The 18,856-nt window shown below is 33.8% G+C and overlaps 1 protein-coding gene across 6 annotated transcripts in view; it reads left to right on the plus strand.

Moving 5' to 3' along the window:
• Positions 1-18,856, plus strand: part of CBLB (Cbl proto-oncogene B) — a 207,779-nt gene that overhangs the window by 7,642 nt on the left and 181,281 nt on the right. For 5 of the 6 annotated variants that reach the window (XM_036998645.2, XM_036998649.2, XM_073231708.1 and 2 more), the window contains exon 3: positions 6,352-6,602. In XM_036998645.2, the coding sequence (XP_036854540.2) occupies positions 6,352-6,602 (251 nt within the window). Of the gene's footprint in view, positions 1-6,351; positions 6,603-18,856 lie in introns of those variants that run through there. The other variant, XM_036998650.2, reaches the window with a different exon arrangement.

The following is an 18,856-nucleotide window of genomic DNA, read 5'->3' on the forward strand; positions in this document are numbered from 1 at the left end:
TTGTATATTATAGAATAAGTAATATTTATTTGATCCAGTTTTCTAGCAGTTAAATGGGTAAATAAGTAAAAAATTGAAATGGAAATTACTTTCCATCCTGTATATTAGGATCATTTTAGGAACAAACGGTGACTTAAAAAATGCCTCGATGCTATTTTTATCTACTTTGCCTGGGCATATATTAAAGGCTTTTTTTCCAAACGTATTTGTAAGTTGCTGATTTTTTCCTAGTAATGAAAAAAGCATATTATGAATATCTGGCTAAATTTTTAGCTCTTTAGCATATTAATACTTACATAATTGTTATACATTTATACTGTATTCCAATAGCAGTAACAAAAACAATTATTAAATTGAATGTTCTACCCATAAAAGATTCCACAGTAGCTCATTCCACATCAGGAATACTGACCTGGGGTTATGAGCCTTATTTGCTGCTTTCCTACAGAAAATATTCTATACTATTTAAGGAGCTTTAGGAGCTAAAAGAACTCAGTGATTCCCACCAAAGTGGTTAGTGCCCTTGGTCTAATTCTCATACCTTTGCAATACCCAAAGGGATTTTTCCATGTTATGATATATAATATGAAATATGGAAGGAGAAGAAATACTAATAAATAATGAGTGCCAACTACATGCTAGGTAACCGTGTTGAGTACTTTACATTTCTTCTTCTAAAAATTACAACATCCAAAGAAGTTTCCAGAAGTAGAAACTGGCCCAAAGTTGTGTAAGATAGCAAATAGAAGGACCAGATCCTAGATTTGATTGATTCTAATGCCTGCCTTCATAGTATGAAGATTCAGGCACATTGTGCCAAGGAATAATTTGATTCTTCTTTCCATGTGAAATAATTCAAAAGGATCTTTACCCCCTAAAGATCAAACTCTTCTGCAAATTCTGTACTCATTTTTAGACAGATTTACTCAATATAGATATGGATGTCCTATTTAACTATTGCCTTACCTCTTCTGTGAAGTTCTTCCTTATTTTGTTCCTTTCTTCTTTCTATTTCTCTTACCCCTGATCAAATAATTATTGCACATTTACTGTATGCAAGACTCTACATTAGGTGGTGTAGACAAAGCAGTAAGATAGCTATTAAATGTGAGTCTCCACATTTAAGGAAGTTCCATTCTTATGTGGAAGAAACGTAGATAACAAATGAATACACAATTTGATAATTTAATTGCAACCTATCAATTATTTAATGGTAATTGTACAATAATTTCTACAGTAACGTTGATTGAAAACCATAAAGGAATTGGTCATTTTTCCCAAATCCCACTCTAATTAATATGGTAGACTCAGAACCAATTTTATATGCTAACCTTCTTCTTTTGCCCAATTAATATTTGATGTAGAGTTTTGTATTATTTTTATACTTTTTACATTTTTTGCTGTGTACATTTTTATACTATTATGTACTTACTGATGATTTGCTGAGTTAAAATGGAAAGAACCCAAGGAACTCATAGATGGTTTTTATCAAAATGACATACTTTCATGTAATTGCAATTAGGAGCCTCTTGTGACATTTATGTGAGAAGCACAGACAAGGGATTATTTTAGCTTTTCCATACTGTCTTTAAAAAATGGGCTATTTCATTTCATGGGTACATTACTTGATTTAATAAAACTGAATGCTCCATGAAGTGAGGTCTATTTTATAATGAACGTCTGTTTTCATGTAGACACGTTTCCTTACTGTTGAAGCTTCCATTTGTTTCAGTAGAATTTCTTTGATGTGTTTTGGGGACTGGTTGAAACCTTGTGTTCGAAAAATATGTTAACTGGCCTAACATCTCTTTGTTACCTTTGGGCTGGAAATTTTAATTAAAGCACGGTGAGGAAACTCTTAAATGCAAGAATGTTCCAAGAATAATTAATGGCTTTCAGAATTCTTATAGCACTAGTAAATCCTGTGTTTATATTTGTGCCTGTGCTTTGATATAGTTGAATATATATTTTATGTATGTGAATACATATTCATGTATTATGTGTGTGAATTCGTATTCATTACATTTTTGAAATACATATGTGGTATGAATAGATATATGTTTTTATGTATGTGAAACAGTGCAGACATATACAGAGAGGTCTGCTTAAAAATCCTTAAAAATATTTAAACAAATACAGCAGGCAGTTGTTTAGGAGTGAGCGCCTGATTCTTACATGCCGGCATCAGGGTCTGAGCAGTAAACACAGCTAGGTCACACTGCTGTGTTCAACATCATTGTGGCGAAAGGAGGAGTTAGTTTTGGAGATCTCCAAGAGTTAGTTCAGCAAGGTCCTCTTAGCTCTAAAATCCTTTGAGTCAATAACTATGATGGAATTTATATCCTAATATATCCAATACCAAATGTTTTGTCTTTTAGTTCAAAAGCAAAGAGTAACATTGCTAATAAACCAATCCTTTTATGTACTAGTCTGAGCCCTAAAAAGTTCACCATTGTATAATGTGGCTGCAGTCTTGTTCTTTTTGAAAGCTCTTCTGTTTGGGGACCCATTTTCATTCTAGGGAATGATTTAGATATTTGTAGAAGAGGTCTAAGTTGTTTGAATTTAATCTTGAACCTTTGTGGTGAGCTTGATTTTTCTCCTTAATGTACTGTTTTTAGAAAAGCAATTTTTGTTTCCCTGGCTTTCGCAGTTCTTTGCACGTAGCAAGCACTCAATAAATATTTATTGAATTGAATTGAATTTGATCTGCTTCAAAGTCATAGTTCTGGTGTAGGGTTATTCATTTTGGGCAGAAGCTGTCATAAATCACAGGAGTTTAATACTAATCCAGCTGATGGACTGCATACTCAGCAGCCTATCACAGTTCAGTACTGTAGGTTACACATTCCCATGTGCAAATTTAGAAAATTGTGTGGCCCACAAGGGCATTGATGAACTAACTCTAGTCTATTTCAAATCTACTTTGTGGGTGAGTGTACACTCACCCACAAGCTTCCAATGCTCCTACCTTTTAGAATGACCTTGTTGACTTCAGTGACTCATCTCTTAACAAACCCTGCTTTCTGGTACCTTGCAAGCCTTTGCATACACCTTTGCCTGGAATATTCCTTTTGCAAATTGAGGTATGCCTTTCCTGATGCTCCCATGTCAAGATGAGAGTGAGCTGCTGCTTTTCTCCTTTAGCATTTTGTACTGTCTTCCACTGCAGCACTGAGTCCCCTGTAATTCTTTTTTAAGCCATCAGTCTTTTCACTAGAAACTCCTTGAGGACAGGTCTATCATTTATTCCATTCTGTATTCCCTAGGGCCTGAAACAATACCTGACACATAAACGTTTGTAGAATTAACAAATGGGTCTTGAAGTTCATGTAAATTTGCAAATGAAATAAAATAAAAATGGAAATGAATTTAGCCAGGGATCATTAATTATATGCTTAATTCTAATTAAATTGTGATATAGTTAGAAGGAAGATCAGCCTGAGATTCAGAAGATGCAGGCTCTTGTGTAGGATTAATGATTTTTTAATAGTTCCTTAATCTTTGTAGTTCTTAGTTTCTTTATCTGAAAATGAATGGATGGGACAGGATCTTTGCTAAGATCCCTTAGAGCAAGAATTACATTGCTCCTAAGTTAATTATAGAGAACAAGGTCTCTTCTGCCAGACTCCTTGAGGCAGGAGGTATGTTCTAGTCATCTATAATTTCCTGGCACTGAGCTGAGTACCAGGCATATAGTACTTATTTAAACAGTTTTACCAAATAAAGCAATAAATTACCAGATAGAATTACAATTTAAATCAAATGAGAAAAAGGTCATGTGGAGAAAAGTAAGTTAAAATTTGTAACACTCTAAAAAAATCAGTTAAATAATAGTTAAATGAAATGTCTTAAAAAAACACCTGAGAGAACTCTTTTATTTATCTGTCAAAATGTTCACCAGTGGAGGAAGTAAATTTAAAACTGCCTAGTCCCCTAACTACAAGTTAATAATTTACCAATCGTTGATATGTTGTACCAAGTTTTATGTTGCTGAAATTAAACTGTGCCTGCTGTGGTGGCAATATTCTTGAAATTTGTGAGCATTTGTGATACTATCTTTTAGTTTTAAAACTTGAAAAACTATTTTCTGGCAACCAGGATTTGTTAACTCATTGACATATTTGGAACTTCCTCAGTCTTTACGGCAGAATGAGCTTCTCTGTTTATATCAAAGTGTCACAAAAATAAAAAGAGGGTAAAAAAGCCTTTCAGCTATACTTCTGTAAAGATTTGGCACTATTTAATAAGTTAGATGCTATCTTACCTTTCTGAAAATTTCTTTAGGAGACCAAAATAATCTTACATTTAAACTATGCTTGTACCTTTGGGTTAGTGATTTGAACTGCTAATACAGTTCAATCATAAAATGAGAAAGTAATATGGAATTATTTATGTAATAAGGAATTATTTATGTGTAAAAAAATACATAAAGTATTCCAAAATCAATCAACCAAGCCAGCTATACATCCATTTATTAGTTCTTACTATAAACTAGACAATTCTGTTTTAGACACTGTATATGAAGAGGAGGAAGATAGGGTAATGCCCTCAGTTAATGTAAGAAATGGTTGTCTTAAATTAGGGGCTGATGCTTGATAGTTTTAATCAGAATTTTCTCCCCACACACAAAATATATAATATGGTTATTTCTTAAAGAAAGCAATTAAGATAGTAAGCTTAAAAGTACTTTTTTTGTTTCCTTGATTTATTGTATTTGTGGTTATTGAAATTATTATTGTTCAACTCTTTTTGGTTATTTGGCACAGGCACTTTTATGAGTACCCAGGAGTGGATACATGATTTGTAGAACTTGAAATTTAGAGGGGTTTTTAAAGAAAAATAGTACAAAAATGCAAATACAAAATTGAGAAATTGAGCGTGAGTATATGAAAGTGAATTTTTTTAGAATGATAAAGTCACAGCAAGTTATAAATTTTAAACAATTGATTAATCTACAAACATCAGATAAATAATCTCAACTCTGTATATTTTATACTTTGATTCTCTTCTGTTTCCCACTTACGCTTCTGGTCCTGGGTACCATTGGACACGTTCAAATCACCAGATTTGAACTGGACCTTCTTGCCCCTGTGCTGGAGTCGTCAGCACCGTGGGCCTTTGGAATATTCTTGAGGCCATTCTTTTATCACGGTGGCTGACAATAATTTAACTAGGTTCAGAAGTGACTGTGCACTTCATGTGTATGCCAAACTAAATGTATCTCCAACTCAGATTCCCATTAGCCACATTCCAAAAATGCGCATGGCTCTGGTGCTACCCAACAGGAGGTTAAATGTGATGGAAGGCAAGGCATACTAGAAATAGAAGTCTCAACTAACTTGTTTAAAATACTTTTCTCTTGAAAATTTTCCAAAAAGACATATGGCGAAGGCCTTAGAGGAGGGCCAAGTATCCGAGGGACCCTCAAGCTTGTGCTCTCTAGCTTCTCAGTAAGTCTGTCCTTATGTGTACGTTTTGCCTTTTAGAAGAGTGTGACGCCTGTGTATGCTCTTTAGTTAATTTCCCATGACTTCATTAAAACTTTATTTAATCGAATGGTTCCTTATGACCTGGTTCCGGGGGTAAGAGCGAGATGGATTAACTTACTTTTGACTAAGTCACATGAACAAGTAGAATGGAATACAGTCATTGAATTACTCCCTTTTCTTGCCAGCAGAAGGTGTTTTCAGTTCTGCAGGCAGCTCTGAACGCCCCAGTGGTTGGGTGGCACCTGATAGAATGACTGGACAGTTATGAAACACATGTTTACAGGGAAGAGAGGTAGTATGGGTAGTATGGTGGAAAAGACTCATTCTGACCTGACACCCGGTTAGTACTTAGTAACTCAGTTATTACAGTTGACTGTTTTGTTTTATTCTCCATAGGATTCAGGAATAATACACTAAAGCCTTAATTAAAACCTGTGAAAGCTTTAGCTGGGAATTCAGTGTAGTAAAATAATATCTAAATATGAGACACTGATTGCCAGAAGAGGCTCATTTCCTCATTTTAATTTTAAAAAGAGACCATAGTGGGATACAATAATTAGCACATTGGAGTTCTACTAAGCCATGAACAGTAGGACATTGTAGAAAAGAGAGTGAAAATTACAGTGATTGAAAGTAAAGGTATAACATAGGAAAAACTGAATGGGAGAAGAAAATAGGATTTAATTGTATTAAGACAGATGTAAATATTTACCAATTCTTTGTAGATTAGACAGTAATTTTAAGATAAAAATCATGTTATGAAAAATAAATAGTACATAGTTCCATAAATTTCTCATTTTTCTGTGAAAGAAGTTGCTGAGGTTCATATGAAAATATCTATTTTTTTCTTTGTTTTTAGGTCAGACTGTGCCAAAATCCCAAACTTCAATTGAAAAATAGCCCTCCATATATACTTGACATTTTACCTGATACATATCAGCATTTGCGACTTATACTGAGTAAATATGATGACAACCAGAAACTTGCCCAACTCAGTGAGAATGAATATTTTAAAATCTACATTGATAGTCTAATGAAGAAGTCAAAACGGGCAATAAGACTCTTTAAAGAAGGCAAGGAGAGGATGTATGAAGAACAATCACAGGACAGGTAAGAATATTTCAGATTTTACTTTTCTTAATGTTAACATCAAACTACTCATACTGTCTCTATAGTTCTGCCTTCTTCAGTATGTCATATAGTTGAAATCGGATAATACGTAATTTTTTTCAGAACTGGCTTCTTTCACTTAAGGATATGTATCTACATTCCCCTTGTCTTTTCATAGACTGATAGCTCACTTCTTTTTAGCAGTGAATAACACTCCATTACATGTCCCACAGTTTATCCATCCACCTGTTGAAGGACAGCTTGGTTGCTTTCAATATTTGGCAGCGCTGAATAAAGCTGCCATAGATATCTGTATCCAGGTTTTTGTGCAGGCATAAACTTTCACCTTATTTGAGTAAACTACCTTGAAGCATGATTGCTAGATTTGATGGTAAGCCTGTGTTTAGCTTTGTAGGAAACTCCAGGACTGTTTTCATAAGTGGCTGTTCTGTTTTGCATTTCCACAGCAATGAATGAGTATTCCTATTGCTCCACATCCTTCAGCATTTAGTATTGGAGAAAATGTCTTTAAGACACAGTCTTGATTGGATATTGCTTGTGGTATGTGTGGGTGGGAAATGTAGCTAAATTTCCAGAGTTTGACTAGTAAGTGAGAAACTGAACTGCAGTGGAAAAAACTGAAGTGACATCGACTAAGTCCTTATTTTATAGCCAGGATTCTTGACTTAAAGACTCCTCATCAAAATTTGTTGTTTCATTACAGTGTTAAATTTCATGATCTGTTTTAAACCAAATAAAGAAAATTAGTTTTCTATTTCTGAGATATTTTAAATATCTCTAGAATATTCACTGGTAGTAGCAGTCTAAATTTCCAAATTGGAAAACAAATATTAATGAAAATAGATAATGTTTTAACATAGTTAAGTTGAATTTTGGTTTAAAATACTTAACCTTTTTGCATTTTAGTTTCCTTGCATTGTAGGAAACCTCTAAGAAAGCTATAATGTTCTTTTAGGTCAGAAAAACTAACCCTATTTAGTTAAATAGTTCCATTTAGTTAAATAGGGTCATTATAATAGAAAATGCAGTTATATAGGTATGTAGACTCTGAAGTTGTCTGTGAATATTGGCCAAATACTCAGAGTAAAACCATCAGATTGAAACTTTAAAAAACCCTCTGCCAGATGTAAAGTGGCATGAGTGTTTACTTATTTGTAATTTGCTCTCTAAATCAGCAATGACTCCTAACATAATGACAGTAGTCTAACCAGTTATAACTGTGAGCTCATCATTTAATATTCTTGGACCGTAGTTTATACATCCTAAGGGGAGTGAATCTTCCCGGTCCCTTTTCATTTTAAAGCTCTAAGACTTGGGACTGCTAAAGAGAGTTTGAATGGCCAAAGGGTACCCAGAAGTAAGGTAGAGAAATGTCATAGTGATAGTTTCTTCTTAATGCATCTTTCAAGAATGGCCAAGGTTATGGGAAGCTAGCTATTTGATGTTGAAAACCACCTATTTATGTTTTCACTTTGTAATTCTACCATTGGTTTAGTAAAAGTAGTTTAATAAATATCTTTTTACTTATTCAAATTTATTAGCCCAGAAGTTCTTTCTGTTCCAGCAAAGTAATCCATTAAATTTTACTTTTTTTTAGAGTATCAGGACAGTGAGAAAGTGTATAGCTTCAAGGTCTAGAAATTTGAGTGGATACAGTATTTTAACGAGATACAGTAATATATGATGCGGTAAACTTGTATACCAGTTTTACATCTTCTTTAGAAACTGGAAACTTTTTCTAACAGAGGAGATGTCTTGTAATTATTATTTCATTTGTATGTTTTGATATTTTTGGCTTCTTTTGTGGGAGAATATCATGGGGGAATCTCTCTAAATTTTGGCTGGTTGTGTGTAGATTCCACAGATGATTGTAGATTTCATAATGTTGACTGAGCACTTTGAGGCAACTCTGTAAATTCTGTTTTAAGTGTCCAAGTAAATTTTGTCACACTCTCCTAAGTTCAACCCTAAGACAAAGTCTATTCGTTCCTGTGTTGGCGTAGTGTATACCTCACTGAGGTTTACTGTCAGCCATGTTCCATTTTCTGGTAGTGTCCTATGGCCAGCTGTGTTTATGCAGAACTTAGATTGGATACATGTTTGATCATAATTCATAATAATGTATGGTTCTTGGTACACCATTACAAGGATATAAAGTTTTGATTTTGTTTTTTGGTAGTAATATATTTTTATACGTTCACTTCTAGGTTCCCTTAGGATTCCAAAATACAGAGTGAGGCTAAAATGTGCCATTGTACTGGAGTGCTGGGACATTTGCTCTACAGACTATAAAAGAAACTTCTTAGAATGCTCTCATGGTTGTTAGGCAGAAGAGTATTCTATTTAGTAGAATGACTCTTTTCTAACATGTATGACACACTATTGGGAATATGATAAATTCTCTGAACAATGTTTGATTCTGTGAATACTGTGATGGGGACATTAGTATTACTAAGGTAAGAATACAGGGGGCAGTAATGGTAGAGGAAGTAAACTAGCACTGCCCTGAGTGATTATGTACTTTATTGAAGAAAATTATGCTGAGTGTGTACGTAAGTCAAATGTTTATTTTGATGTTCCTCTTGTGTCAGAAATAAACTTCTTGTGGATTTGTTTTAAATGTAAGGACAAATGGGAAAAAATTTAGGTATCAGTTTTGAGCTAGGTCTGTTTTAATTAATGGTAATATGAGTGCCTGAATTTTTAAAGCAATTTCACAATAAATATGATAAATATAAGAAATAAATGAAGCAAATGGCCTACAATATATGTCTCATGTAGAAGGCAAGAGGTAAGAATTACAGCTAGATAAATTTATTTGCTACTGAAATATATATTATGGGCATAGTGTAAGCCTCTTACTTTGAGAGTGGGTAGAATAATGATTTCTGGTAGAGAGAGGCATGCTCCATGGCCTGCTTGATTTTTACAGTAAACCTCCTCCTTCTGTACTAACACTTTTCCCAAGGGATTTTTTTTTTTTTCTTTTTCCTCTACAAAAAATTAAACCTCACACTGAGGTGGTGCTTCTTCAGCTGAATGTCTATTCCATTCTGAGCTGGTGTTTCTGGGAACAGCAATTCAGTAATTCAGTCACTTCTGGCATAAAGTTTTCCATGTGTATTTGTGGAGTGGGGGTTAGGGATCATGTAGAGAAGGAAGAATTTATAGTTCCAGCACAGAGAAGAGGAGAAACTTTAAATCACATTGCTTAAAATTCTAGTTGCAAAGGTCAAAATGGGTGTGAAGGTCATTATAGCTGACAAATGCAAAATTGACAGGAGGTGCCTTTCTGCAGTGATTTGACTGGCAGTTTCATCAATTGAGTCTTTTAATAGTCAGGTTTACTCTTTCATATAAAAAGTCATGTTAATCCTCTCCTCTGCAAGGCCTGATGTTGGATATTGTTTTTTAGAACACCTAGGGGTGATAGTGTTCTATGGTGTTCAGATTTTCCAAACTTCAGAACTGCTTCAGTGAACCAAGAGCTACAGCCCATTTTTCCCTCCCATACTCTGGTTTACAACCACTGAAACAAAACCAAAAGTCAGCTGAGGTGGAAAATAGCTCTGCATTCAACAATCTGTGAAGGAAATAAAGGCTTTTTAAAAATTCATGCCAGCGAGTAATGATACATAGATATCTTGTTATTAATGTCATTCCAGAACCCCTAGATGGTTCCTCATGCACATGTATTACAGAAAACAAATCACAGTTTGCTTAGCTTGTATAATAATGTTCATTCCATTAAGATTTTTTTTAAAAAGTATTTCAACATAGGAAAATTAGTCCTGAAGATGCTAGCCTTTATTTAAAAGTCCTTCATGAGTATCAGGCAAAAATCTTTTTCTCCATTGACCTTTGGCTGAACAAAGAAAATACATAACCTGCTACATTAATAAAGTGCCTTTTCCCGGAAAGGATTACAGGTCACTATGCTTGCTGTTTGTGGCTAGGTTGTAATTTATGAATTAATATGCCATGAATATTTTGAACCAATATATTAAAAGTACATAGTTAAATCAAAAACATCAGCTACAATAATAGTAACAACAGAACACAAAGCTGCGAACCAACCTACCTGCTTTCCTCCTGATGCTGTAGGACAGCATCACTTTGGCCAAAAAATAATGTGGTATTAATTTAAATTTGGATTTGTATAAACACAAATGCATGTTGATTACATGGTCATGGATGCAGTTTTGAAGTTCTTGGGTTTTCAGTTTAACCACATGTAGAGATGTATGCACAATTTGGGCTTTCTATTATCATTTTAATTGTGACATGACCTCACAGGTTAACGGCCTTGCTTATCATGCCACACTGAGTTCTGCATTCCTTGTAGGCAGCTCTGCACAGCGTGAGAAGGAAATGAGGAAAGAACCGAGGGCAGGAATCTCATGGTCTGACACCATTTCTGCTCCAACTGTTCTTTGAAACCTTGGTTGGTTTCCTGACTCCAGCCTATTTTTTTCAGTCTTTAAATTATTTTCTGGATATTTTAAATTATTTTCACAGTATTTTTGGCTCAGACATTTCAGCACTAGAAAATGAAGATGTAGTTTGTTTTGGCCTGGATGCTACTGTTGCTACATTAGTCCATTGAATAATTTTTAAAATCCAGCAGTAGTTTCTAGTAAAAATCCTGTTTTTGTTACTATGATGATCACTTGAACTCCTTACTCTTAGGGAAGTCATGTCTTTTGTAAGTTATTTGTACTGTAATGCATCCCACTTACTTTATGAAATACCTGTTTAATGATGCATGAGAGGAATTATGGTTTATGTGCTTTTTAAATACAATCTAACATTCTAAAATTTATCCTGTTTTTTTATGTCTCTTTTTTTTGTTTACTAATGGTGAAAATTACAGCCCTTTCCATTTCATGAGGACAAGAGACAAGTTGCAAGTAGAGAAATGATATATGAATAAATCAAAGTAGGTCACAGAAACCTACTTTTTTGAATACCAGTATTCTCATACTGAGATGTATGTAGAGAAATAAGTTGCCATTAATTTTTTTCTACATTTGTCTGCATTCTCATCACTTTGTCAAGTGGAAGAGTAGAGGAATTAAAAGATTAATTTTTGAAATTTTAAAATGATAGTATGCTAACCTGGATTCAGAGGACAAATCATAGTCACTCTTACGTAGAAGTGTGTCTGCTAGGTAGGAAATGGATTTTTCTTAGAAAACTTGAATATCTTCCTAAGACTGACCATAAATGAATAGAAAGTTTATTTAGTCTTGGTAAGAATGCTTTCATTCACATTTCAAGCATCTGAGAAATGAGAATATACTTTTCTGAAGTTTGGAAATGAAGGGGCTTAATTCTTTAACATACTGTGAAAGTAGAGGCCACAAGAAAGTGATTTTGACTAATGTTTCCAAACTTAAACAAAGGGAGTCTGTTAAAGTGGGCAGGTGAAAGCTTGCAGAATCTTTGACTCTCTAAGTTTTTACAGTAAACTATAACCGTGCTGCTTTGCTAACTAGATACTAAGTAATTTTCTTGTTAATTTTCATGTAAGTGAAAAGTGAAAGGGGTATTTCCAGCAATTTCCTCTTGGGGTACATTTTTAAAATACAGAAGAAAACAAATTATTCAGATATAATTTAAAACTGAATTCACTGTTACTTAATTTCAAATGTTTACATTTAATCCTTACTTTTCTCTAGTCCCATGTTAATACCATGCAGACCCTTAATCCTGGCTTAATAGCTATTAAAAATTTTATTGCAGCTTATTTAAGTTCCTTCCAAGTCAAATTATATACTATACACAAATGATATTTTGATTTTAAAATTGGGGAATTTTTTTTCTGCAGTTTACAGTTTATTAAATGTTTATAAATTCCTGAGAATGATAGCCATTGTGTTACAAGACAGTATGCCAACTCACAAGACTCAGGTTGGCTTGGCTTTATGGTTGAATACCTTTCATGTTTTTCAGTCTTCAGGCAGCTTATTAAAATTAATATTTCTTTCAGTAAATATCTGGTGACATTCAAATTTGATAATTAAAATCCGGAAGCACTCAAGAAAGAATGCCTGTTTTTAGTTTCATAATAACAATTCTCCTACGAAGAAGGTGGATGAATGATGTCTTTCAGGTGGCAGATTTGTTATTTAAAGAAAGCCGCTTTGGCGCAGTTCATTACAAAACTAAATTGAAGTCTGTTTATAAAACAGACAAGCTGCAGTGATAATCTTATAGCCTGAAAAATGCTTGGAAATCTAGCCCAAGAAGCATCTTTTTTCCCCAGTGATTTAACAAAGAAGTGGAGTTTCCAGGAATCCAAACAGATTAGCATCCAGCACTAATTGGGTAGGTCATAAAATAATATACATGTCTTGACTATTTTGAAATAAAATGCTTCAGAAATATTCAGTTTTCTAAATCCATTTTCAATATTAATCTCTTGTCTCTTTAAAAGCATTAATGGTAGGGCATGAATTCTTGTTTGATTTTGCATTTATACATCAATTGTTTATAGATATGCTATTGTAGAAGGATACCAGTGTGAGGTCATTACAGAAAGCACCCACTGATAGATTCAGATAATAAAGATTGAAGCTGCCTGTCTTGTTTGATAGAACCATTGAGAAACAGATTAAACTGAAAGATAATTTCAATTTATTATTGAACTATATTTGAATTTTTGATCATGTGGTCATATTATCACATATAAGCATAGATGTGTGACTGTATTAGTTTGGGTATTAGTTAGGGTTGCTGTAAAAAATGCTACAAACTGAGTGGCTTAAACCAGAGTGTATGTTGTTTAAAGAAGTCTGAAATCAAGGTATCAGCTGGTTTGCCCTTTCAAACCCTCTAGGCAGGATGCTCATAGCTGTTCAGCTCCTAGTAGCTACAGGCATTCCTAGGCTTGTGGCAACAGAACTTTTAATCCCTGCCTCTGTGGTCACAGGTGTTCTCCTCTCTGCTCATTGCCAGATTTCCCTCTTTTTATAAGAATATCAGTCTTATGGGATTGGGACAGAGCTTAATGACCCTATCTTAACTCTATTACATCTACAAAGACCCTATTTCCAAATAAGATCACAATGCAGGTTGAGGTTAAGATTTCAACCTATCTTTTTAGGGGATACAGTTCAATCCATAACAGTGACCATATATGGCGGTGTAAAATTTGTGCTAAGAAGGGGAAGAAAATGGCAACTCATTAGAGCATATGTCATGAATGTGTGAAAAACTTTGCCTCATAGAAGATAATGCCAAACAAAATTACTTAAATTGTGTTTTAAGGGCCTATAGCTCAAATAATTTTTGTAGTTTTTTTCAGGTGCATATTTAAGGCATGGTGAATTTATTGTTTAATTTTTATGTATGTATTGAGAAACATGAATTTACCAGTCATCAATAAAATTTTCACATATATTGACATAAATGAACTTATAGCTACCTTGTTATAATAGACTTTCTTTGATTTCAGTGTATAAAATGCTCTCTTTTAGAGATTAATTCTGTAAATATGTATGTTTAATTAAAAGTTATAATTTTAATGGTCCTGATTATCCTCTGATTTAACAATACCTCTTTTATTCTTTTGTGATAAAAACTCTGGAGGATTAATTAAAATAGTTAATTATGACTTACATCATCATCATTAAATCTGTTTACAAAGTTCTCTATTGCAAATAAAAAAAACAGAGATGGTAAGTGTCTTTTATGTGGTGGCATAGAGAAGGCTACTTGTGTTTTTAATATTAGAATGTAAAATATTATGGCTTGAAATTAAGGTTTTAGGGAATCAATTCAAAGATTTTAGTTTAAACAAGAGTAAATAATGTTTCTAAAAGTAGATTAAACCGGGGTCTAAACTGTTCAGAACTGAATAGTAAATATCTTAGACTTTGTCAAATGGTCTTTGGCAACTATTCAACTCTGCCTTTATAGCAGTAAGGCAGACACAGACAATATGTAAGTGAATTGGTATGGCTGTGTTCCGATAAAACTTTAGTTACAAAAACATGAGGTATACTGAATTTGCTTATGGGCCATAGTTTGCCAACTCTTGACTTAGTCTTAATTTAATTTTTTGGACAGTAAAATTTTAAAAGTCTTTTTATCAACCTGGACTGAGTATGTAAGTTGAATCAGTTAAAAATGTGTTTGGCTGGATGTCACAATACCCAACCAAAAGTAGTTTATAACTGCAGGGATGTATATTTCTTCTCAGTGTTGTCAGAGACCCAAAACTCTTTCTGGCTTTATAATCTCCTTCCTTACTGTGTGAGTTTGTCTGCATTCTCATCTCCTCATGGCTGTAGGATTCTTGATGCAGCTTCCTATTCTTTAAGGCTACATGACAGGGGAATGAAGGGTAGCACCGTATATGTCTGTCTTTTTATTGTAGGTCAAAAAGCCACCTGGAACCTTTCTGCCTGACTTCCTCCCTCCAGCAGGTTTCTCATAGGTTTTTTTAGCCTCCCCTTGTTACATAGGTGGCTGAGCTATAGAAAATTTTAGATTTCAGCCTTTATATTAAATGCAGGCAAGGGAAAGAGTTTTAGTCAGTTTATATAATCTGTCAAAATAGATAACCAGACATCCACAGACAAAATTTATTCAAACGTATTTTATGGTATGACTTGACTTCAGAGCTTATTTCTTTAAAAATACATTATCAAGAACTGTGAAGATTCTGAAGTTAATCTGCCACACTTTCATAGGTGCTGGCAGTAGACACAAGAATCTTTGGCTGGAGAAAAAGGACTGTTTATTATTCATGGTAATAGCATTACCAAGGGTATCATTATGTGTGTGCCCGGTGCCTGGTTCTCGTTTCCTAAAGGAGAGGACATCTGCCCATGCAATGGGTTGCGTTACAGAAGAACCTAGAGTTTAAGGAACCTGCATCTTAGAAAATGGGCCAGCCTTTGCCCCACTCCTTTACTGAATATTAAACTTCTTTTTTTTCCCAGAGGAGACACTACATCTAACACCAACGCTGTTTGCTATATGAATGTTCCTGAAAGGAGGATAGATAGTCCCAAACAAAGGGTGTCCGAATCTCTGGTCACAAGACAGACATGTGAGAGACCCAGAGAATTTTCTCCCAAAATAGGTTTTCATTTCTTTCCTAGAAACCATCATTATATATTAAATTAGAAGTTTTGAATCTTATGATTAAGATGTTATGACAGTATTTTCATATTGTTAGACTAAAATCTTATCTACCATATGTAATATGTCATGTACATATATGAAATACGTGATATGTATATTAAAAACCTCATGCATATATGTGTATATATATATGAAATAATGAAATAATTGTGACATCCAGAATAGTGAAAACTTTTTAGTGTAAACTTTTCCATTCCTGTTGGCTTTATAGAAAAAAATATTTAAAGGAATGAATAAATATACTAAATTTCATCTCAGACTCATTCTTTAAAAGAGAAAACAATTCAATTTTCTTTTTTTTATTGAGCAATACTTCATTTTCTGTTAAACTTTGATTGCTGTAAACTTGTTTAGACCCAAATAACTGAAAACAAATAATTTGTTCCAGTAGATGAGAAAGACTGAAATGTTTTATAAGAAATATATTATTTATCTTTGTTATCAATGTCTGTACCTCAGAGATGAGTGGTAAATATTCCAATTCCATTTTTTATCTGGAAAGGCTAAATTGATTTGCAGTTACATGAGTTAATAGAAATTGTATAGATTCACAAGTGATGTATTTCTAAATGATGTCTCATTACTGGTTGGCATTCAAAGGGTTATCACTATTGTAAACCCTTTTTCAACTTTGCTCCAGCAGGACTCATTTGAACAATTAGCACATTTTATACCTGTGAAAACGAGGTTTATTCTCATCCTCACTAAACCAGTATTAATGTTGTAGTCAAATGGTTAATAAAATGCAACTTTTTTTTTTTTTTTTTTACAAGACAGCTTATATTTATTAGTTAAATCCAGGACTGTTTATTTTTAAAGCTTCATTTCTCAGTGCCTTTGTGTGTGTGTGTGTGTGTGTGTGTGTGTGTGTGAAACGTCTGTGCCTTTTTAAGCTTTTTATTCTGAAATGTATTAATGAAAATAAAATGTTAGCTCATTTTACAGATGCTGCAAACACTTCAATTTTTGCTCTAAAGGTTTTTCATGGGGTATATTGATTTGTTTATGATTGTGACAAGTGGAGCTGTCAAATTTACTCTTTTAGCAGAAATTTCAGAAAACTTTAACTTGACTAAAGATTCCATTCAAGTGTCATTTATCCAATTAAAATAGGTTTGTATAGATTCGAGTCCTAAGAAGCAACAAATTCTCCTTACCACATTTTTGTGGGTTTTTTCCTTTATAATTCTGATTTTAGTTTGTTCTTCCCAAATTGAATATGTAAAAATCATGTTTTTATAAAACAACTGAAGTCTTGAAGGTAATTTATCACAATGATTTTTTCCTAACTTATCAGTATTTAGTAAACTACAATTTGTGGGCCAAATCCAGCCTGCTTTTCTTTCTGTAAATAAAATTTCATTGGCACCTGAACATGCCCTTTCTATGGCTACAATGACAGAAGTGAGTAGTTGCTACAGAGAGCGTATGGCCCACAAAACTGAAAATATTTACTATCGAGCCTTTATTGAAAAAGGTCGCCAACTCCCGCACTGTTGATATAATCTCCTATGAAAGTCTTAGAAACTTGGCATTTTTAAACTGAAACAATTTCCTTGTTTTTATTTTCTTCTCTGTCAGTGATACTTTATGATTTTTGTAAGGGCAATAAAATGTCAATGGCAGGTAGTCAATGATTGAGAGCTAAAAGCCCTGTAAGATCTCTGTTTCTTATGTTGTGTAGGTAATTCTGATGTATATGACAATTTTAAAGTGTAATAAATGTAAACCTTTCATAGGTTTTTTTTTCACGTAAGATATGTTGCTTATATCTTTGGCAGTCATCTAATCTAGTGGTTTCCCTACATAGTCCGTGGACTAGACGGTGCATTCTAATCCTCTAGAGTGATTGAACGCAGATCCCTGCCATTGTGTGATGCCTCTGTCTTTACCGTTTGGGATCTGAATATCCACATTTCTAAATATGCCCTAGCTATTTCTGACGTCCTGCCTGTTTAACGTTAGACTCCCCCTGAGTCACATCATCTCACTTCACGTATGCAATTATCAGGGACCATTGAGATGGCCCAGGTGGGACCAGAATCCCTGGATCTGTTCAAAACTCCTTTTCTTTACTAAGCTTCTTTTATCACCACTGTAGGGATCCACTCTCAGTTTTAAGTCCTTTAAAAGGATCTCCAAAAAGGTCAGTTTCTGTAAGGGCTTTGAAATAATTTTGTTAGAAAATAATTGAAATTATCATTTTATATTCATTTCCTATTGGGATAATAATGTCCTTAGAGTTTACCTTTGCATGCTGGCCTTTGGTACTGCCATTTTCCCTCCATTTTCCTATTTCCCCTGTTTATGCAGAGCCTCTTTCTTATTATTGACCTAGCTGAAGTTCCAACTCTGCCCCCATCCCCATCTTAATTCAGCATTTTCTGATCACTCTAGCCAAAATGACTCTTTATTGTCTGACTGTAACATTTATCAAGGCCTTTCATGGGGTGCTTAGCTTTATATTGTTAAATATTATTTATTTTAAAAATAATGTTAAGACAGGTCTTTTTAAATGTCTCATTACAAGTTCTTTGAAGGCAATGTCACTGCTCCTATGTGTCTCCCACAGTATCCAGAGCGCTGCTTCCTGGTTGACAAACACTGATAAAAACAGGTGATTATTTCTCTAGAGTGAGTGTAGGATTATTTGAAAATCCTGATTTATTCTTTGATTATGAGCTATTGAGGCCTGGAAAGAAGAGAAAGTGAAAATGTTACATTGAAAATTGTCCAGTGAAGTGTCCAAAGGCTAGCTTTTAGAATTTGTAGATAAATTCTGAATATCAGCTTTAGATTTGGCAATGAGTACTATTGATTTTAGAAGGAAGAATGTCCATAAGCATAGTAACACCATTATTATTTATTATAATTAAATTTTAAAGCACTTTTTAATTCTGTGTTTATACAAGATGTCTTTAATGTGGTGCTGATTTTGGATAAATTTTTGGAAGCTATGATTTGGAAGCACTTCTTTAATGGAGTGTCCTTGTAGCTACGCCTTGGCACCTATAAGATAAATCCCTGAAAAATCTACAGCCTCACAGTTCTGCTTGTTTCCACAAACTACACATGGC

This window comes from Manis javanica, chromosome 3 (assembly GCF_040802235.1).
Source record: "Manis javanica isolate MJ-LG chromosome 3, MJ_LKY, whole genome shotgun sequence".
Taxonomy (NCBI): Eukaryota; Metazoa; Chordata; class Mammalia; order Pholidota; family Manidae; genus Manis; species Manis javanica.